We start from the raw sequence: 23,129 nt of genomic DNA on the forward strand, positions 1-23,129 counted from the left end.
AAACCCTCTCTCCTTGCAGCTCTTAAAACATTCCTCCTTGTGAGAGGCAGGATCCAATCACAGAGGTCTGTTGTGCAACAGTGAAACAAGGCCGCCCAATCAGATGCAGGTAAGAATACTTTGTAGCATCAGGCGCGGAATTTGAAATTACGGCTGCTTTTTTTTGTATTGTTTGTGAACCCGAGCAGTGTACGAAAAAAAGACCCTTCGGTTTGACTTGGTAGCAACTATGGTAGATATGTTACAAATGTACTTTGTTTGGTACAGTATATTGGTACACCAGACCTAAAGATGGAGCGTTTAATATAAAGTTATTGAAGCACTTCACTTTAGAGATGATGTGTATTCTGTTAAATATGGAAGATTAACCAGTTCATCCTGACTGTACATGCTTGCTTCACATCCTATTATGTTATGACAGGTGTCTTTTATTTTTGTGCAACCTAGCTGAGGTTTTTTCATAGTGTTTAGAGGAAGAACATTTTTTGAAACGCTCTATACTGAAAGGCGGCTGTGTTTTGATGTATAAACTCCACATGTATTATTTATCTTTTAAACTGAACTGTTAACAGATGCAACCTGGGCTATAACAGGTCTTGAAGATGCAGCAGAAGCACAGCTACGCGATTCAATTTGTGGCACTATTGAACAAATGACTTTCCCACATGGATTAATAGCGACACCTTGTGGCAAACAGGTTGTCTGCAAGGAACGCCTGCTGTATACCAGTTTATAACCCCTAGCTGTCATTGTTGCACTATCGAAAGACAGACTAGTTTTTGTGTAAGAATTTGCATCTTAATTTGACAGTGTAATTGGACTATAGATTTAAAAATTAAACACATTTCTGGTACTGTACCTTGAAACCAACGCTTAGGCGATCACCAGCTGCAGGCGCTTCTGTCCCGTCAGTCCATACACACTGCACAAGGGATTCCTGTAACAATGCGTTTTGAAGGATACTTTCCATTGCAAATCTTTAACAAACTCACAGTTTCATCTCTAGTCTGCCCCAAAGAGGTCATTTTTACACTGATGCCATTACTTGCTCAGGCTTGCTCAGACTGCCCCAAAGGTAAAATATCTAATGACTTTATAAACCATAATAAACATATTATTTATTTCTTAGCAGACGCCCTTATCCAGGGCGACTTACAATTATTACAAGATATCACGTTATTTTTTACATACAGTTGGGTTTTTACTGGAGTAATCTAGGAAAAGTACTTTGCTCAATGGTATAGCAGCAGTGTCCCCCACCTGAGATTGAACCAACGACCCTCCAGTTAAGAGTCCAGAGCCCTAACCACTACTCCACACTGAGTGCAGTAATCCGAGATGATTAAGAACACATATGGATGATTACACAGACCCTGATCATCACTACTGTTATACTGAGTAAGGTCATCCATGATTAGTGCTAATCAGTGTCTGTGAAACTTGCCCATATATTAAATATCATCCAAATGTACAGGGTATAAAAAGTTAAAATAGACCCTGGTGTGTTTAAATACAGCTCCAGTCGCAGCATGAAGCGCGTTCTGTAGAGTGTTCATTCCCACATTTCCTATATTATTTACAGCAAACCTTCTGCAGGTGGCAGCTAATGCTGATATGTTTCTCCAGTGGAAATAGTTACGGGTGAGGTTGTTGGACTAGTTCCTCTGCTGTAGCCGTGTCTGCTGAGCATTTCAATAGTGTTGAATACTGGGAACGTGTGCACAGGGGAATCTGAGCTAGATCAGTTGCTCAAAGGTCATTTGCGTTAAGAAAGAATATAAGAAAGTTTACAAACGAGAGGAGGCCATTCAGCCCATCTTGCTATCAATGTCATCCGTTCAGTTCAGGTATTTAAAAAGACGATTCTGTTCACACAGTATGCCAAGTCAATCAGCAGCTCTTTAAAAAAAAAAAAAAAAAAAATCAATGGCTCCCGAGTGGCGCATCGGGTAAAGGCGCTCTGCGTGGAGTGCAGGATGCGCTCTATAGCCTGGACGTCGCCGGTTCGCGTCCAGGCTATTCCACAGCCGACCGTGGACGGGAGCTCCCAGGAGGCGGCGCACAATTGGCCGAGCGTCGCCCGGGGGGGTGGGGGGTTAGGTCGCCCGGGGTGTCCTCTGCTCACAGCGCACCAGTCCCCTGTAGTCTGGCCGGGCGCCTACGTGCTTTCCTGTAAGCTGCCTGAGAGCTGCGTTGTCTTCCGACGCTGTAGCCCTTGGGTGGCTGCATGGTGAGTCCGCAGTGTGAAAAAAAGCGGTCGGCTGACGGCACACGCTTTGGAGGACAGCGTGTGTCCGTCTTCACCCTCCCGAGTCAGTGGAGGGGTGGTAGCGGTGAGCTGAGCCTAAAAATAATTGACCATACTAAATTGGGAGAAAATAATAACAAATAATTGGCAACGACTAAACTTAAAAACTGTCATGAAGGGGGGGGGGATACCTGATACGAAACATACTGTTAAAGTAAACAATATTTTGACATTTTTAAAGAAGGGGGTTGGGGGTCCAAACTCCAGTATACTTAGCTTCTAAAACACACCCTCAAGCTCTGTAGCTCTGCTATAGTTCAAAATAATGAACTAACATTTTAGTTGTTGCAATGATAATATTTGACAGGAAACACCTATATGTTATATTTTAATAATATTTTCTAGGGGGCACATATTTAATTTGTTTATAATTTTTAGCAAAGAATAATTATTACATATAATCATTTTTTATATAACAAAGATATATTAAAACTGTAATAAATACAATTCTTATACAAAAGCTTCACTGAGTAGGGCAGAGGTACAGCACTGGACAAACGCTGCAAAGAAGCCTGTTGGGAGTGGACAGAAATTTAGAGGGGGACACCTGTGCAACCAAGAAAGGCTTGTTAATGTTACCTGACTCTCAACCTTTCCAAGACCATAACAAATTCCATGACATGGGATCTGAATACATTCTGTGTAGTGCAGGACAAACTGGTTTCTACATCTGACTAACACTGAAAACAGCCTGGGAAGCAAAAATGTCAGTAGCAACAGGGAAGTGAGAATGTTGTTATTCTTATTGTGTGTTCCAAATCCAAACTCCTGCTGGTCATTGGTAGCTGGCATTTTAAACAGTGAGCTGTGAAAGGGCAGAGGGGTTTGGAGAGAGGGAGGGAAGGTGGTGTTATTTCAGTCAGTTTTTTATTAATTAAATAACATATAACCAGCATGTGTTCCTTAAAAACAGCCTAGACAACTTTAAATACCCTTTTATCTAAACAAACTGTTAATGCATTTTAAAAAAAAGCCTTGGCCTACAGTAACCACACAAATAACCTAATTGAAAGTAAACGCTTCAGATTACTGTAAGCACCTTGAGGTACACTGAGGAGTGTCCTGAAAGTATGGCTGTAGTATTAGCTTTTAAATTTAACAAATGCAAAACATTGTTCTATTTAAAAAAAAAAAAAAAAACTGAAAAAGAGACAGCATGAGTGAAATGGGGGAGCATGCAGCTATTGGGGGAGGGGTGTGGGTGTTGGTGTGGGTGTGGTTTATCTGCATTCAGGTGAGCTTGTTGTTTCAGTTCCCGGCAGCTGGAGCTCTGTGTTTAACTTCTCTATCTCTCTCTCTCTCTCTCTCTCTTGCTGCGGCTCTGTGTGTAGTTCCTGTTTGCTGGCAGACGTGATTGCAGCTTCTCTCTAGACACTTGCCCACCCGGTTGCTTTTATTTGGATTTGTCTGGTCCATAACAGTCTCTGTTGAAACACAACCCTTGGATTCCCTTCCTCCCCTACCTCATCCTGCTCTTCATGAAACCCTTACCCGAACAATGGCACGACCAACAGAAGAAGACTGAGCCCTCCCAGGAGGAGATGACGGGTGATGAGGCGAAAACAAAGACACCTGGAATCACCGCAACAGGAACAAAAACACCAACACTAGGCACTCAGGTAAACCTGCCTTCTTAACCCAGCGAATCAGTCTGCGACCTGCACCCTAAGACTTATATATCTGTGTGGTGGAGGTACTGGGAAATCTGCATTTTTTTAAAAACACCTTGAATATTTTGGTTATTTTAGTTTCAGAATAGAACAAAAAAGTTATGGTTTCAAAACTAGAAATACCCTTATGTGTTTGTTATCTGATTTGTTAAATCAGTCTGTGGTTCCATACCATTTGTCTTGTTTAAATATTCTAATATCTAGTCCAGCATGCTGACATTTCTTACAAACCAGTGAAGTCCATTTCAGGAAACATTGCATTTACATGTTAGAAAGAGTTCCCCTGAGCAACTGCTTTATATATAGGCCTGACATCAGCAGAAGAAACGTATAGCTTGACAGCAGATCTTTTTGGTTGAATGGAAAGAATGTTTTGAAGGAAAAAAAAAACAACAGTATTATCATATTTTTAACAGTTTGACCTAGAGAAAAGGTAAAAACAATTGTGAAAGAGTCCAATTATAAATAAAAAAACTTTTCCACACCCTTCTGCACAGAGCAGAGGAATCAGCGTCACAAATACCTTCCTAAATGGCATTGATTGTTTGTGCAGCGCCCATGGTGTCTGTCATGAGTGTATCATCTATGTGTTATTTTTAAGCCTGAACTATTTTGAATGTTGTATAAATCCCTAAAAAGTTTAAAGATCAGGGATACAAGCTATGTTCTGGTCATTTTTTATTTTCTCCCCAATTTGGAATTTTGGAATTCACAGTCCATGTGTAACAGGGCGGAGGCTGGGGCACGAACCAGTGACCCTGTATACCACAAGTGAGCATCTTAACCACAATGCAAAAGACCACAATGCTTGCTGTGCGCAGGGTGGCTGGTTCCTGCTCAGCCTCTGCCCTGTTACACGAGTGCCAGCTCACAGCTGTTCCACACGTGCCTACCTAAGCACTGAAGATAGATGGAAGTTGTTGCGCAGTGAGGCAAACTAACCACAGCCGATTTTCAGTTGAATTACTTTCCTAATCCAACTCAGAACTTCAAACCCAGCAAACTCTAGAACATGACAAACCCTGTCTGTGCCTTTACTAAGTGAGACGCTGGGGAGCCTGTGCTGACCGATCATGAGAAGTCTGTAGAGTATTGTGACTTTACTTTAATGTATGTGTATATAGAGAAGAGTTGCACTTTACACAATGAATAATAGTATGGAAATGAATATGGAAATAATGTGCTACTGTACCTGTACTAACATTTTTCTTGCTGTATGCCTGACCTGGGATCTGTTTCTAGTGGGATACAAGAATTTATGTCTTTGCGAAAAGACGTAGGTTCTTTCTTATTGTGGCTTCAAAACCTGCTTTCCAGCTTCTGACATGAAACATATCTGGCATGTTTCCAAGGTTAACGCCTTCATGAATTTGTAAGCAGATTGGTAATTCTTATTATTTTAATTCTGTGCACAAACCTTTTCAGGCAGTTATCATAAACTTGAACTTGGAGAATCAGCGGTATTTTTTGGGGCCTCCATTTTAGAACAGTTTAAATGGGGGGGGGGGGGGGGGGGCAGACAGGTATGTTTAGTTTAATAGAATCACAATAAATTAATGATTAAGAATACAAGCCTGCTATTAAAGAACGGTAATACACAATCCTAACTGAAATCGCATCAAAATGTTCTGTATGTTGTGAGTTTATTTAGACACTGAGTGAATCCTGACACAGAGGCTTAAAAGTTTAACAATTGTATTATTGCCAGTTCACTTAGTCAGTATTGCCAGGCAACCACAGAATTGCGTTCATGCGATTAGTCTATCATAGACTTATTTTTATATCGCTGAATGTCACAGGCAATTCTTGGGCTTACCACATCCTAATACAACAATAAGCTAGCACAGCGACACAAAGGAACAGTCAGTGTTTTATATCATCGCAGTATAATGTGAACCCTTTTACAATTTCTAGGTGTTGACCTGTAACAGGACATTTATTTCCACTTTTAATCTGAACAAGAGACCTCCGTGGTCTTGAAAGCTTGTGTGTTTTACATATTCATCTGATCCTAATAAAATATATCACTAAAAATATATATTTGGAGAATTCCTGCATGCTACTTACCGGTTGTCTTTTGTAGCCTTCTTTGTATTCACTTTTTTATACAGCGTAGTTCTGTCTTGTGTTTTTTGCCTGGGTTGTATAAACCAGTTTGTACAGAGGTGAGTGATGATGACCATATTATACACTACTGCATGCATTGATTTACGCGTACATGAGATACGCGTTTTACAAGGGCTGTAATGTGACGTTGTACCTGTTATCTGCTTATAGTACAGTTTGAAAAATATTTCCTGGACAATGCATGCAGATGAAAAAATAATACATAACACAAGAATACATTTTAAGTAAACTAAAGCCATGTGCTATAAATACTTTGCTGTCTAGAATTTCGTGTTGTATAACTCAATGCCGCGGGTTTCTGGTAGTTATTTGGTCTTCCCTCGTCATTTGGGACGTAAAGCTGGCAGAACTCAGTATTCCAGACAGCAAGCTTTATTTCAAATGTCTCAAACGCTTTCATGTCACCGAATGCTCCACAGTGTCCCTCGTCGGGGTCATGATGACCTGGTCTCAAAGGCATTTGCTAAACAAATTCAAACGCACTCATTTCGGAATGACTCTACCTACTGTATGTCATTACTGGCAACCAAACTGACTGCTGTGATCTCTGTCAGACGTTCTCTATTAGGAAGCAACCTGGTCCCATCAAATAATATAATGATATTAATAGTCATAAACACATTTTTCTTTTTACTTCAAATATAGTTTGGACTCCTGAAATACATGACAAAAAAAGTTTTTGGACTTAAATCAAAATGGTCTATGGCATTAAGACTATTCCCAGTGCTGTATTATATAAATATTCACTGGAGGTAAGGCTTACTGTATATTGGAAAACTGTTGCTTGAGAGTTGAAAAAGGGAAGGACTGTGGGCAATAATGGTTAATTGCTCACTAGAGTAACCCTCTCAACCCAAGGGTCAATATCTGTTTAATAACTTTTAATTACAGTTATTCTGTGAGGCTGTGGTTGGTCCACCGTTTTGTTTTATGTGTGGTAGTTTCAGAGGGCACTATTGACCTATCACCATAGACCATTTTTTGGGCAACAGCACAAACTATGTTTGGTCATGTGTATCAGCATTAAGCCAAATGGGATGCAAGTTTCAAACAAAGGGTTTAATAAGATATGTTTCTGGTTTATTAAAGTGAAAAGTGCACATGCAAATGAGGACAAAATCAAATAGAGAGATCCTCATTTGATCCTTGAACCTGTGATAATACTTAATTTGGGTCAACAACTAGTACTGTATACCAATGAGAGACAGTGTAGTCTAATAGTTAGTAATGCAAAAGGGAATGGACAGGAACTTATCCCTCTTAAAGCAAATGAGAAAACATGTAAAAAGGAATGTATGTACTACAGGAAGTTTACAGACCTCAATAATTGGATTTTGCTTTATTTTTCCATTATCTTTAAGCCCAAATTCTAGAGGTTACAAGAAGTTAACCATAGTTAAATATAGCATTAGATTTTCTATTAAGCCTACTATTGCTTCGATGATAAATACTAATCGATGATTCGAATTGATGATTAATGATCCTTAACTCTTTTTTGTATTATTGTGGAACAGAGTCCGGTGCAGTTGAATGGCGTGACTCTGCAGTATGATGTCGGGGATTCCACTGCACAGCCTCAGTTTGAGTCCCAACCTTCGTCTCCGTCCCCGAACCCTGACCTCCCCCCTCCACGAGAGCAGTGGGGCGGGAAGTATGAGTTTCTGCTGTCCTGCATCGGCTACTGCGTGGGGCTAGGGAACGTCTGGAGGTTCCCCTATCTCTGTTACCGCAATGGAGGGGGTGAGCATTTCAATATGTAACTCTCAGAAACCAAAGTAAAATGAACTGAAATACTCTTATTTTAATATTATTGGAGACTGGCTGTTTAGATATATATGGGTTAGAAAATAAATAGGAAACGCCTATCATACTATTTTGTCTAAATGGACTAGCATGTTACAAATGCTAGTCCATTTCCATATGTAAAGTTATGCATATAGTATCCATGACTGACTTTCACAGAGGGTTGAGGGTAGCAGTGTGGAGTAGTGGTTAGGGCTCTGGACTCTTGATCGGAGGGTTGTGGGTTCAATCCCAGGTGAGGGACCTTCGTGCTGTACCCTTGAGCAAGGTACTTTACCTAGATTGCTCCAGTAAAAACCCAACTGTATAAATGGGTAATTGTATGTAAAAATAATGTGATATCTTGTAACAATTGTAAGTCGCCTGGATAAGGACATCTGCTTAGAAATAAAATAAATAATAATAGTATAAGCATCCAAAACACAATAATCATGTTAAAATAGCTTTTAATTTTGTACAAAATCTGAAGGATATAAGTAAAATAGTTCATTAAAAAAAAATAGTAATTGAAGTGATCATAAAAGCCTTAAACTAATCCGAGCTGTAGCATGCCTTGTAAAGATTAAAGTGTTCTGTGAGTGTGGGCTTGTGACTCACTCCTACAGCTCGGACATAATGGTTCTTTTGTAACTGCTCCGCACTTCAGTGCAGTGGAGTCCAGTGCCTTGTAGATGTTGGAATAATTGGAATTGGAAAATGTGGCTATGAGAGTAGCAGAGATTCTGCATGCATTGATTTTTTTGATGGTGCTACCATATTGAAGTTTCAAACAATATGACGACAAACACCAAAACATAATTTAAAACCTTTCCACATGAACCGTGCCGGTAGACAAGCAGTAGCTAACACTGACAAAGATATGATTTTGTTAAATTCCATGACCTGTCTGGTCCTGCCTCGCATGCTTGCCATAATCTCTGAATGAGAACACGTCCCAGGTGATGCAGTCTGAAAGTCAGGCGTTGCTTTACAGCACAGAACTGTAGGAATACCGGAATGTTAAGGAGAATAAACTCAACAGTTATTACTGTAGCTGGTCACAGGGAAATGGCTGGGACGTGCGTTTGTACCGTATGTTACTCTTTAGAGGTTTACATTTAATAATGGGATAAACTGTGCAGCTGAGACGTTTGTGATCTCAGAAAGCTAGTGTATTTTAAATCAGCTGATCAAATTATGCTTCACTTATATCTATAGAACAGCTTAGCCAAATATATTCAAAGTGTAAGGCAGTATATGGAGTATATGGAGACGCCCTGTTTGACTGTACAATGCTCCACAAACCCTAAAGAATCTGCAATCACTAAGCCCTACCTACTTCAGGGCATGCTTTCCTGAAAATTTACAAACATTTATGAACTGGAGGAGGCCATTCAGCCCATCAATGCTCATCCAGTTCCTGGTAGCTGGTAGATCTTAAAACATTTGTCAAGCCGTGTCTTAAAAGATCCTGATTTAGCATAAACAATGTGGCAGGCAACATATTCCATACCCTGTGTCCAGCGTCGGAACCACAGCTGACATTCTACCGAGGTCAAACTAGGTTTCAAGCTATAGCTGCAGTATTTATAAGATTGCTTGGTATTTACTATTCAACCTCCAAATTTATGTTACACGGCAAACCAACAGAGAAAATTAAGGAGTCTTTTGTACTTTAACAGAATCTGTACATGAGCATCAGCATTGATTATGCAAAAAAAAAACAACCGAGGACACAACCTAGCGAGACATAGCTAGTTACGGCCTGTGTCCTCTGGTCCTGGTTTCTGTGCTGCACTGAAATTATTAGCTAATGTTATCCCCTTTCTAATATTTTTAAAGACTTCAATCCAGTTCTCTTTCTTTTAGTTCCCTCTACCTCAGCTCATAATAGTAGGGTAATATTAGTCAAACAATGACTCCACAATGAATAGATTTACCTATTAACCTTTTGTATGCAGCATGGCCACAGTTGCAAAGGAAATGGTTTTCATTGTCCAGAAAGTTCAAAACAAAGAAGAAATCTCTGCACGGTAGTTTCACGAGTTTCAGCAGATGATTATGAAATGATCACAGCCTGTGTTCACATCACTTCTCAAATTACATCATTAGCTTGTTACTCCAGGATCCAGCACCATGACTTATACTGTATACTGCCTCCAAATTAAGAGGCTGTTTCCAGAGCTGACTCCCGGCCCCTGTAGTAGCAGTACAAACTCTGTGTGTTGTTCCAGGTGTGTTCCTGATCCCCTACTTCATCATGATGCTGGTCACCGGCCTGCCCTTGTTCCTCATGGAGCTGAGCCTGGGCCAGTATGGAGCCGCAGGGCCCATCACTGTGTGGAAGTGTTGCCCCCTCCTCAAAGGTGAGTGCCCCCAATCAGGAATCTCAAACTGGGGGAGCCCTTGTGATCAAGCAAGGTGATTCTTCACTCCAGTCCCCTGAGACACTAGGCTTTTGTGATTTGAACGCGTTTTTACACAAGGCCTTTTAAAAACATTGTTAGAGAACAGTTAGGAATACAGTACTATCGCTCATCCGACCCATTTGAGAATGGACGCTGATAATGATTGTAATGTGTACCGAACTAAAAGCAGTAACACGCCTTTGAAATTACAAATTGTCATTGCTTCACACATTTTTCACAGAATAATAACATTTCATTATGGCAGCATGGCTCAGATGATTTGGTCTTCCAGGGATTGTGTTAGTGAGAGTCTACTTTATAAGGAATCACCCAGATAAGTAGTTCAAGGCTCCTGTGGGTCAATACCAATATTCTCAATACAATTTGAGAGGGAGCCAGTGTGAACTTGCTTTGACAGGAGAGCTTCTGTATAATTTCAGTAAGAACATTACTATCGTGTTAAAATCTGTCTGCAAAATTGGCTGATGTGGTTTACAAAAAATCCTACCTGGAGATTTTGCTTTGCAAAGTAAGCAAATTGCAGACCAGTGAATTAAGGCCAGTAGGCTGATGAGCCAAGGTACCCTGAGCAGCATTCAGTTATGAAACAATGGTGCATGTTCCAGTGCCATCTATGTACGATGAAGGTCAATATCAGTTCAGGGTTGGACTGATAGTACTGTTACTCCATTACTCAGCATTTCTCAGTGTCTGAACCCATTCCAGGGAGCTCTTCCAACCACTAATGTTGCCTCCCTCCATACAGTTCACAACTAGCATGGTTTTGTAGCACAACATTCTTTGTGTAGGTTAAATGAGCCTACAGGGCTAAAACATACTTTGGGCTGCCACATTACATTTCTCCTTTTGAGCATTTGATAAATTCAAGCCTGTTCTTTGTGAGCAGATTTAAATGTAGTTCTCTTGAAAGGGAAAACACAATGGCTACAGTCTGGCATCCCTGCAAACAATTACTTTAAATTGTAGAATCAAAAAGCCTGTCCCTCATAAATAATAAATATGAGCACTGTGGAAACCAGGGGTGTAATGATATATTATTGTCACGATACAGTACGTATTGCGATATGCAGGTTGCGATCCGATGTGTATCGCGATACATGTGGCGGTCCTGATTGGCTACTTGGATGATGCATAATAAGATCAAATGATTATTTCATGATATATTGTAAAAAAAACAAAAATGTAATAGATGTAGGGAGTGTGTCCATTCATACCTACTGTTTAGTGAACTATAATGAGCGTTGTTCTGCTGATTCGTTGATACACGATGAATTGTTACACCCCTAGTATAAACTTTGCTTTTGCCCCTGGCCCTTTTCACTGCAGTGAAAATACTCTTTGCTGTGAGATTTCCACTGTGCCACCCAAGCCAGAAAGAGGTATTTTGCCTTACCGGTCCATGAAGACCGCAGACAAGTTCATCTTGATAAACATGATGGATGTTTCAGGAAAGAAGCTTTTTTTTCAAAATGAAACAGACCAAACAATAACAACAAAATGTATATGGCCTCTTTCATTCCATATTTTGTACTTGACAGTATAAAATTGCGCTTCATTTAAAAGGGCACTTTTTGATTTTCTTAACTGTTGACAACTAGTTTACTGACACGGTTACTAACATTGTCTCTAAACTCCCTCACTGTCTCTGATCTCCCTGCCTCTGAACTCCCTCCCTGCCTCTGAACTCCCTCACTGTCTCTGAACTCCCTGCCTCTGAACTCCCTCACTGCCTCTGAACTCCCTGCCTCTGAACTCCCTCCCTGCCTCTGAACTCCCTGCCTCTGAACTCCCTCACTGTCTCTGAACTCCCTCCCTGCCTCTGAACTCCCTGTCTCTGAACTCCCTGCCTCTGAACTCCCTCACTGTCTCTGAACTCCCTGTCTCTGAACTCCCTCCCTGTCTCTGAACTCCCTGTCTCTGAACTCCCTCACTGTCTCTGAACTCCCTGCCTCTGAACTCCCTCCCTGCCTCTGAACTCCCTCCCTGCCTCTGAACTCTCTGCCTCTGAACTCCCTCACTGTCTCTGAACTCCCTCCCTGCCTCTGAACTCCCTGTCTCTGAACTCCCTGCCTCTGAACTCCCTCACTGTCTCTGAACTCCCTGTCTCTGAACTCCCTCCCTGTCTCTGAACTCCCTGCCTCTGAACTCCCTCACTGTCTCTGAACTCCCTGTCTCTGAACTCCCTCCCTGTCTCTGAACTCCCTGTCTCTGAACTCCCTCACTGTCTCTGAACTCCCTGCCTCTGAACTCCCTCCCTGCCTCTGAACTCCCTCCCTGCCTCTGAACTCTCTGCCTCTGAACTCCCTCACTGTCTCTGAACTCCCTCCCTGCCTCTGAACTCCCTGTCTCTGAACTCCCTGCCTCTGAACTCCCTCACTGTCTCTGAACTCCCTGTCTCTGAACTCCCTCCCTGTCTCTGAACTCCCTGCCTCTGAACTCCCTCACTGTCTCTGAACTCCCTGCCTCTGAACTCCCTCCCTGCCTCTGAACTCCCTGCCTCTGAACTCCCTCACTGTCTCTGAACTCCCTCCCTGCCTCTGAACTCCCTGTCTCTGAACTCCCTGCCTCTGAACTCCCTCCCTGTCTCTGAACTCCCTGCCTCTGAACTCCCTCACTGTCTCTGAACTCCCTGCCTCTGAACACCCTCCCTGCCTCTGAACTCCCTGCCTCTGAACTCCCTCACTGTCTCTGAACTCCCTCCCTGCCTCTGAACTCCCTGTCTCTGAACTCCCTGCCTCTGAACTCCCTCACTGTCTCTGAACTCCCTGTCTCTGAACTCCCTCCCTGTCTCTGAACTCCCTGTCTCTGAACTCCCTCACTGTCTCTGAACTCCCTGCCTCTGAACTCCCTCCCTGCCTCTGAACTCCCTGCCTCTGAACTCCCTCACTGTCTCTGAACTCCTCCCTGCCTCTGAACTCCCTGTCTCTGAACTCCCTGTCTCTGAACTCCCTGTCTCTGAACTCCCTCACTGTCTCTGAACTCCCTGTCTCTGAACTCCCTGTCTCTGAACTCCCTGCCTCTGAACTCCCTCACTGTCTCTGAACTCCCTCCCTGCCTCTGAACTCCCTGTCTCTGAACTCCCTGCCTCTGAACTCCCTCACTGCCTCTGAACTCCCTGCCTCTGAACTCCCTGTCTCTGAACTCCCTGCCTCTGAACTCCCTCACTGTCTCTGAACTCCCTGTCTCTGAACTCCCTCACTGTCACTGAGCTCCCTGCCTCTGAACTCCCTGCCTCTGAACTCCCTGTCTCTGAACTCCCTCACTGCCTCTGAACTCCCTCACTGTCCTCTGATCTCCCTGCCTCTGAACTCCCTGCCTCTGAACTCCCTCCCTGTCTCTGAACTCCCTCACTGCCTCTGAACTCCCTCCCTGTCTCTGAACTCCCTCCCTGTCTCTGAACTCCCTCACTGTCTCTGAACTCCCTCACTGTCTCTGAACTCCCTCACTGTCACTGAGCTCCCTGCCTCTGAACTCCCTCCCTGTCTCCTCTCAGGCATTGGCATCGGGATGCTGCTGGTGTCCTCTCTGGTCTGCCTCTATTACAACGTCATCATCGCCTGGACCTTCTACTACCTGGGCATGTCTTTCCAGAGCCCCCTGCCCTGGTCCTGTGATGCTATTGCTAATGCCAGGCTCTGCCAGGTAAGACAACCCCACACTGGCCAGAAGCTAGCCAGCCAGGTCTCTGCTTGAATGAGAGGGGCATAACCCTCTGGACCAGAACACAGGTCAGCCTGGTTACAGGGGGGCACCTGTTGTGTTTTTAAGTTAAAAAAGGACCTGTCCTATCTGCCTATTCAGTAACAGAAAGGAGTATGGCCCTATTCTAAATGCAATACACCACATTCCAGTATTGGGATAGTACTACACGAATATATTAGACTATTTAAATTATCTCTGCACAACACAAGGCAGGGGACTCGCAAGCTGTAGATCAGGATGATTAAGTGCAGTGCCCTTTTTATTGAGTGCCACGCTACACAGACTGCTTGGAAATAGTCATTATGGCTAATGCTTGCATTCAATAGTTATACTGTAATATAATGATTATTTATCCAACTGTATTATTATTAATCAGATGTACAGCTATGGTCAAAAGTTTTGCATCACCCTAATTAGAATGAACTAATTTTGCTTCATAAAGTCGAATGAAAATATGTGACATTTCAAAATCTAACATGGAATACTGTACTACTGTTATGGCTTCTGGTAGACTTGTGCGATAGTAAAAGTAGTTTTATAGTAGTTTCTTTGATTACATGATGTTAAATAAAAGATCTAAATTATGTTCATATGTTTATTTCTAGATGATGCAAAGCTTTTGGCCATAGCTGTTCTAATTGTACATGGACATGTCATTCACTGCTCTCAGTGAACCAGCATGTAACCAGTGGTAAACCAGTTGTGTGATCTGTTGAACCAGCTTGACCGGAAAAAAAAACTGGATCGGCTTTAATTAATGACTCGTTGATTTATCATTTTCCTGCAGATGAATGTAACAAATGGGAGCCATCATTTGAGTGCCAGTGAGGTGTTTTGGAAGTAAGCTGTTCATGATTTTTTCATTCACAAACAGAAGAGATTTGTATTTTATTTAAACTGTTTATACTTCCCAGGCAGCACATCATTCATTTATTTTTTAGTTCTGCTCCAGTAGTACCTGCACATAAATCTTATCGGCTAGTTTCACAGACCCTGAATAGCTCTAAACTTGGATTAATTTAGCTAAATCTACACTGAGTAGTCCAAAATTAGAGATGAGTGCTCATAGGGGTCTGTGAAGCTAGCTATATATCACTATTGTAGTAAGCCTTTGAATGCAGGGGGTTGTGTCCTGGGAACACGCTTAGTGTTTAATTTGCTTTTAAATCTAAACCACGACAAAAATGAGATTAAGACTTTTTTGTAGTTGTGGTTTTACTGATTAACACCAGACTGAAGAAATTGAAATTGTATAACATTTATTTATTAGCCTTCAGTTCAGAGAAACACGGAATGGGTACTTGTTCTTACATTAATAATTGATAGGAGGATTATGAATTATGAATTTAGTATTAGTGTAGATACTTCCGGATATGCAGATGTTCCTGGAGCATTTTTCACTGGACAAATTGACAACCTGCGTTTTTAGATAGTTTTTTTTTATTTTTTATACAGGGATAGGTAGGTGTCATCATTGATAACGTATGATTATACATACATAAATAGTTTAAAAAACACATGAAAAGATACTTACTTTAAATTGCTTACCAACTGAATAGTACCTGACCACAATTTGGTATGACATGCTCCTTTTTTGTCAGGAAAAAAAGGGTATTATCATAATTGTATAAATTTTTTTCAGGGAATGACTTCTAGGAATTGTATATTACAGCATTTGGGTAGTTTGGAATAGATGTCAAAGTTGTGCCCTGGTAGAATGAGTATATAATCTTTGAAGGAAAGGAATGCCTTGCCATTCTAATGCTGTGTGGTATCTCCTCACAGTGAACAAGTGCTGGGAGTGGTCCACAGCGAGGGACTCCAAGACCCTGGGCCAGTCAGGTGGCAACTAGCCATCTGTCTGATGGTGGCCTGGCTCATCATCTTCCTGTGTATGTTGAAAGGGATCCGCAGCTCAGGCAAGGTGAGTCCAGCACAGATCATCCAAAACTTTAAACTCTGAATAAAACCAAAAGGTACTTTCTTTTTTAAGCTTTCTGTCTTTACTTTTTTCGTTTCACATCAGAATGCATCAGGGTCTTCCCATCAAAATGCCTTCTGAATTCACAACATTGGCGGCTTCAATCCAACATGTTCAATCAGAAACATTTAATTGGTCTCCGACTCTCACAAAGTGCAGCATTTTGATTGGATCATTTGTCCATCACCTTTGCCAGGATCCTGCCTGAGGGGCGTGAATTCAGAAGACATTTTGATGCGAAGACCCAATGCATTCCAACATGAAACCCAAATGGCTTGTCAAAACTGATTTATGACAATATATGTTAATACAAAAAAAACAATCACAATTCTGTTGAAAAAGATGTTGTAGAAATTACATACCAAAAGCTAAATAATGAGTTGTGTTTCTAAACCCTACAGCTCGATCAGTAACACTTTAAGATGTTTAAAACAGACACTCCCTACACTTGAACAGACAGCACCTGCAACCTGGATTTTTGAGTAATAATGAACTAAGTGGTCCTGTCTAAATACTGAGCGTTTGCATGTGGTTCCATGGAGATTCTTCCCTCCTCGGTGCTACTATACCCTAACCTTGTGATCCCCCCACCCCACCTAACCCTCCAGATTGTGTATGTGACGGCCACCTTTCCCTACCTGGTCCTCATTGTGCTGATTATCCGGGGTGCTACGCTAGAGGGGTCCCTGCAAGGGATTCAATTCTACCTCACCCCTGACTGGCAACGCCTACAGAATGCTCAGGTAAGCCACCTCTTGGGACCCACCAACTTTTTGTAGAACATTAGGGCACTTCAGTGTGTGTTGTGTGATGTGGTTATTTGGTGTGGGAGTTTAACTGAACTATATCAAAATGTCATGTATAATCTAACCTTTTTTTCCTCTAAAAAGACATTTGTTGCAGGGGATGATCAGTATCAGACTACTGGCAAATCCAAGGTTTTTTTAATGATCAAACTTCTTTGTGCTGGGATGAACCATTAGTCGTATATTCATGGCCATTTCAGAGAATGGCCATGCTTAATTCTGCCATTGTTCCTTCTGCTGTAATACTGTAATTATCTCATGTCAAACTTTTTTTTTCACCCCAAATACTATTTTTCATGATACATTTTGTTTTTATATATTTTTTTCAAGTGCTATTGTCCCGATGGAGAATACACCCAACAATTTTCAGCTTTTTAGAACCTCTGATAACTTGTGATTTTTCTTTTGGAAACTCATACAGTAAGTCTTCTTCATTGACATTAAAAATGGGCTGGATCTTTTTTTAATCTACTGCTGTTGGATCTGAAATTCCTTTGTACATCAGACTCCAGTTCTTGGTTACCTAAATACAAGAGCTTCAACTCTGTCCTCTGGCTATATCTTTAGAAGCAGGGATTACTATTCATTCTGCGTTCTTTTTTTCATGACCTTTCTCCCTGGCAGGTGTGGAACGATGCTGCGTCTCAGATTTTCTACTCTCTGGGTATTGGCTTTGGGGGTCTGCTCTCCATGGCTTCCTACAACAAGTTTGATAACAACGTCATCAGGTAAAGTGCCTGCTGATTATGCAGCAGATATACGGGTGTTTTATGAAAATGTAATTTAGCTTATGAAAGGTTTTTCAATGTTGCTGTTTTTAGTGAATGAAGTAAGTATATTCATAATATAATGATATACCAGTAAGGAGCACACCTACTGAGTTCCATTATCCAACTCTCTCTTGTATTCCAGGGATACTATTGTTATTGCTGTTGGGAACTGCTGCACCAGTTTCTTTGCTGGTTTTGCTATCTTCTCCATTCTGGGGCACATGGCCTGGAGGAAGAACGTGCCAGTAGGAAAGGTGGCAGACTCAGGTAACTATTGCTGTCCACCCGGAAGAAACAGCATCTATATAATTGTTGTCATGTATCGGGTGAAGCTAGAGACTCATACTGCTAGAGTACACAAGAATAGTCATTAGAAAAAGGACCTATGACAAGTCAAGTAGACACATTTTTTCCAACCGTTTTTAAATATAAAATATAATTTTTTATTTTTTTTTACAGTAAATTTATCATGTTACAACAAACCCTTGTTTTAAAGAGTCTTCTATAAGTACGTAATGGAAATGCTGCTCCAGGTCTGCTAAACTGTAACTGATTGTGCTTGCTCTTGTTTCTAGGTCCTGGGTTGGCATTTGTGGCCTACCCAGAAGCCCTTGCTCTTCTGCCTGGTTCTCCCTTTTGGGCCATTCTGTTTTTCCTGATGTTGTTCACACTGGGAGTTGACACTCTGGTAAATAAACTATGTTTAAATGTAATTACAGTTATTGCTGTCGCCTCCATCTCATGTGGGTTATCTGTTTTATCCAATTGCAAGCTATTTCCCTATATGGTATAAGACATGGGCATCTACAGTATGTTTTCTATTTATCCTACTTAAATCAATATTTTTTTTAAAAAACAACAAAGCTTTTTTTGCTTAGATGTCAGCAGTTTAATATAGTACCTGAAGAATTTATATTTTGAATACATTTGCCACTTAAACAACTTCTCTTGGCTTGTGTTTGTCTTCTCACAAGCTCACATGGAACAAATATTAATACAATTTTATAGAAAAAAGTTGCCTTGTTTTACAGTATAAGGACAATTGACGTGTATAATCTCCATATATTCGGGTGTCTATAAAATAACGATAGAAATTACTTTTGTTTTGGGGTGGTGGTTGATTATTTAACCAGCAGTCTGCTGGACTGTTTCTCCCTCTCTCTCTTCAGTTTGGTAACATGGAGGGCATCACCACGGCGGTCATGGATGAGTTTCCTGTTTTGCGGGGTGACATGAAGAAGAAGACTCTTTTTCTGGCTGTGCTCTGCTTTGGATTCTTTCTTCTGGGCCTACTCCTCATCACAGAGGTATGGGTGCCTGTCTGCAATGATGGTTTGCATCCTGGCTGTGCCAACCTGCTGATCTTAGCCTCCCCACGTTACAGCTCCCCCTAGAAGCTTGCAGGGCCGGCTTTCTTCGCTGATGACCAGTGTCAAACTCCTAAAGAGCCAATTGATTTGAAAATGGTCACCGACCCTCGGTTCTCCTGAGCTGTTGTTGAGAGATAGTAAATTAGCGAGAAACGTTTTTAATGTATTTAAAAATAAATAAATCGGAACATGTTTGGGGAGTGTGGCCTGGGTTCTCCTGGTTCTGAATCGGACTGCTCTCTGTCTTCTTCTCCCCAGGGAGGGATCTACTGGTTCACTCTGATAGATTCCTACGCCACCAGCTTCGGCCTCATCATCATCACCCTCTTCATGTGCCTTGGCATATCCTTCTTCTACGGTGAGGCAACAGCTGAAACTCCACAATCTGAGGAGAACAACGGAGTCTCAACATATCATCCCCGCTGGAGTATGGGCCACTGCGGAGAAAGCTGGAAAATGTAACGCATGACGCAACGTATGTCTGTTTATGATTATGTGTTTTTTTGCTGACAGGGGTGAACCAATTCTGCCAGGACATCATTGATATGATCTGCACATGCCCACCCTGGTGCACCAAGGTGCTCTGGTACTTCAAAGCATGCTGGGTGTTCTGCACTCCTTTGCTGTTGCTGGTAGGTGTCCTTACCAAACGCTCATTAGTGGTAATCCATGGCAGTGCCATGGTACCATGTCCCATGTGTTTTACATTGTGGTTCCTGTTCTGGTAACTCTGCTGTCTGCTACTGCTAATAGACTGCTAGCATAATGGTACCCAAGTGGGATTATTCTAAGTTTTCTGTAGGGTGGGTGGGTTGGCCTAAGAATAACAAGAAAAAAATACTGTGATTTGGGAGCTAGTTTGTTCCATGGTTCCTACGTGGTAATAAATAGAATCAAATACTTTAACTGACTTAATATGGTGTGGAGTATTATTGTATGTAGCATATATCTAGCTTGTTGTGTTAGTATTCCGTCAAGTGATCAAATTAAGGCATTTGCAGGCTATGGACATTTCATCATTTCAATCAGTGTGCCAGCAATACATACATATTTCTGTGAATGTAATTGTAATTTCACTCGAGTTCAAGATGTGGACTCCTCTTGACATTGACTCTGTTAGTGAGTGAACATATGCACAAGATCCAGAGCACACAGCTGTTTAGTAATATGGCTCTCCCTGCTTTGCTTTCAGTTCATCCTCATTTACGTTTTCATCGAGATGTACAACACCCCTCTACACTATGGCTCCTATGAATACCCCCGCTGGGGGAAGGCACTGGGGGTGTGTATGGGGACCCTGTGCTGCATCCAAATCCCAATCTGGGCTATTGTGGCCATCTGCAAGGAGTCTGGCACACTCAAGGATGTGAGTATAACACAGAAGGCAACTGGCTGTCAGTCTTTGTATTGCCAACATATTGTCTCAAACTCTCTTTCTCCAGCAAAGTTCTGTGTAATAATGTAAGGCGGGGATCTAGCTCTGTTACATCATCATGCTTTGGTATTACTGAAGTACAGAGAGCAGCAGGGGATATTGTAGGGAATTCCAGCTGCTCCAGCTGTTTCTCTCAGGTGCAGTAGGGGGCGCTGTGGAGAAAGCTGGAAAATATAATGCACAGCTGAACAAGCAGGCCATTTTTGTAATAGTATTGTTTTTTGTATGGGGTGGATAAGTGTCCATCAGAACTTATTTCACATAGTTCCCAGGCCAGATAGAAACTTGAAGGCCATTGTCTAAAGAAAATTCAACTGACAAAGCACATCTTGGTTTTAATATGTGATTTAAAGTTGTCAAGATCAGATGATCATAATCACACCGCATCTGAAAGGTTACAAATATTTGTTTACAATGATGGGTTATATCCAACTGCAATCCCAAACATCTAGATGGGGGGAGTGCATGATACAGGTTTGGTGACGATTGGTGTAAAATCAAGGCAGTTTTCTAGTTTACCATGTTCTGCAGAGTGTGGCAGATACAATTTTGGAATGGGGACCCTAAATAAAGAAAAAATGCACAGATTTAAATAGCTAGATAACTTTACCCTGTAAACCATTTTAAAAAATGTATGAGAAAATGTGTTTTGGATATTAACCATTCCTTGTAGGGAAATTCTCCAAACTTGGTTGCTGTTTTAAAGACCGCATTTTTATAAGTGAAAAAGTCTTAATATGTACAGTACCAAAATAAGTTGTGGAGTCCACTGTTGCTAACAGTTTCTCTCTGTATTTCTCCAGAGGTTCAGGAAATCAATCCGGCCGTTGAAGACGTGGCGTGTGACCAGTGGCGACCAGTTTGTGACTCCACAGATGGTAGAAGTGCCATATACTGTGAATCTCACTGACGCTGACTTCACCACCCAGCAATGGGAGAATGGGACAAGTGATGCATGAGTCTTGCACTGCTGCTGCTAAGTGACTGGAAGCTGGAAGGACTTGACTTGATGATTGGTGATGTCACAATGCCTCGGAGTGTAACAGTAACGCCAGCATTCTAAGCAGACAATGGTGCACTGTTTTGATGCTCCATTTAGTCGCCAAAGTTAACGGGAAGTAACAGATTTTTTTCAACTTCTGTAAAACGAGATGTTACAACACATAACTTTTTGTACCTTTGTACTTACTATATACTCTCCTCCCCATGTTCAAACACTCACTCCAAACCTGCTCTAAAGTAGAATTTATCAAGTGCCATGAGCAACAATGTTATTTTGAAATGTTGAAATCTATGTAATCTGGTCAACTGGCTTCATCGTTAATAGATGAACAGAGACTGGTGACTCTGAATGGAACCCTTCTGCATTGCAAGAGACTGCACTTACATACGTAATGAGGGTTTTAGCATTCCTTCTTTATGTAGCTCGAACATTTCCGTCCTGTCCTTTGAATATAAGTCTTGAGAAAAGTGCCCTTTTAGTTTCATTTCTCACAATGTAATAATTGCCTCCTCATTGCTGAAATGTCACACAGTACCTGTAGCCTCCTGATTAAATATTCAAGAGATTGTGTATCCTGTGTTGATGTATTATTAGGTGTTGTTTTTGCATACAAATGTTGTACTATATAAGAGAATGTCTACCGTTTATAAATGTGGTTTTTGTGTTACTACAATCAGACCTAGACACACCAGGCTTGATTTTTCCACTGTCACTTAAGTTGTGTTGAAAATGCTCCTTTCTTTTAATTAAAAAAAGCCCAGTGTAAGTGACATGCAATATGACATTGTTATTTAGGAGTAAAAGGACACTATGAAACGGGTGATGATAGCGTCATATTTTCAGTGGAAATAGGGCCCGCTGTGCCTCCCCTGCAAATTAACATTTTTATTTTGAAATGTCACAAGTGCTACAAGGAGCAGGGAAAACAAAACACAACACTTTACATTCAAGTGTTCTTTATGCTGACTTCTGTATCTTCTGTGTACATAAAAGCATTTCTTAATTTAATACACCATGATTCGATGCATGTGTGATCTGACATGAGTTGCATGCTGTTATTAAAGAACAGCCTTTAAATTGTTCCCCTGCAGTCTTCTCCATTTTACATTTTAGTTAATATTGTACTGGAAGTATTTTTTGTCTTATCGGTGCTCCCTCGTTATTTCGCCAAGTGAATTTCACTTGAATATTCTAAGATATTAAAGACAGCGAATTAGTGAAGGACCTCACACAGTATAGTATGTATGCAATGTAGTGTCAACGCGGTCCAATGAAATACATTGTACATTCTGAAATGGTACGGTTACATTGGACTGTCAAAGCACGTGTGTGGTCAGTCATTGTTTTATGAATTAAATATTTGTACTGAAAGAGTAATTTAAATTTTACGTCAGTTGTGTGGTTTGTATGTGTGTTAAGTAATCTCTCTCTGTGTTGGTGTATTTATGGGGATAACCGGTAAAGCTGTGGTTTACACATGTTTGTACTACTTTTCTAAATGTTTACATTAACAGTAATCGACACTGTTCAGTTAAAACATACACTGTACATATTGGCTGTGACCAAATAATAGACACGTTATCAAGGAACATCTCAACTCAGGAATTGTGTGATTTAGATCATTTGCTCCACATTTAGTTATCAATAGACAGTGTATTTGTCCAGCAATGACAAGACAAATACATTACTTGCTGTAATGATCATAGAGGCTGATGATATATTTGAGTTTAGTTAATGTTTAGTACT

General features: G+C 41.3%; 1 protein-coding gene across 2 annotated transcripts; it reads left to right on the forward strand.

The window, feature by feature from the left end:
• Positions 1-35: 35 nt before the first annotated feature.
• On the forward strand, positions 36-22,500 carry LOC117405850 (sodium-dependent proline transporter). 2 transcript variants are annotated; one of them, XM_059030421.1, is made up of 16 exons: positions 36-109; positions 3,640-3,927; positions 7,620-7,845; positions 10,122-10,253; positions 13,810-13,958; positions 14,806-14,858; positions 15,804-15,942; positions 16,608-16,742; positions 17,430-17,533; positions 17,718-17,842; positions 18,151-18,263; positions 18,745-18,882; positions 19,204-19,303; positions 19,459-19,577; positions 20,138-20,311; positions 21,184-22,500. In XM_059030421.1, exons 2-16 carry the CDS (start codon positions 3,787-3,789, stop codon positions 21,337-21,339), a joined length of 2,004 nt encoding a protein of 667 aa, XP_058886404.1. In that variant the 5' UTR covers positions 36-109; positions 3,640-3,786; the 3' UTR covers positions 21,340-22,500. The 2 variants fall into 2 exon arrangements, with proteins under 2 accessions (XP_058886404.1, XP_058886405.1); XM_059030422.1 differs by lacking the exon at positions 36-109 and adding an exon at positions 1,767-1,847.
• Positions 22,501-23,129: the final 629 nt, after the last annotated feature.

The sequence above is a fragment of the Acipenser ruthenus genome, chromosome 9 (genome assembly GCF_902713425.1).
Source record: "Acipenser ruthenus chromosome 9, fAciRut3.2 maternal haplotype, whole genome shotgun sequence".
NCBI classification, from domain to species: domain Eukaryota; kingdom Metazoa; phylum Chordata; class Actinopteri; order Acipenseriformes; family Acipenseridae; genus Acipenser; species Acipenser ruthenus.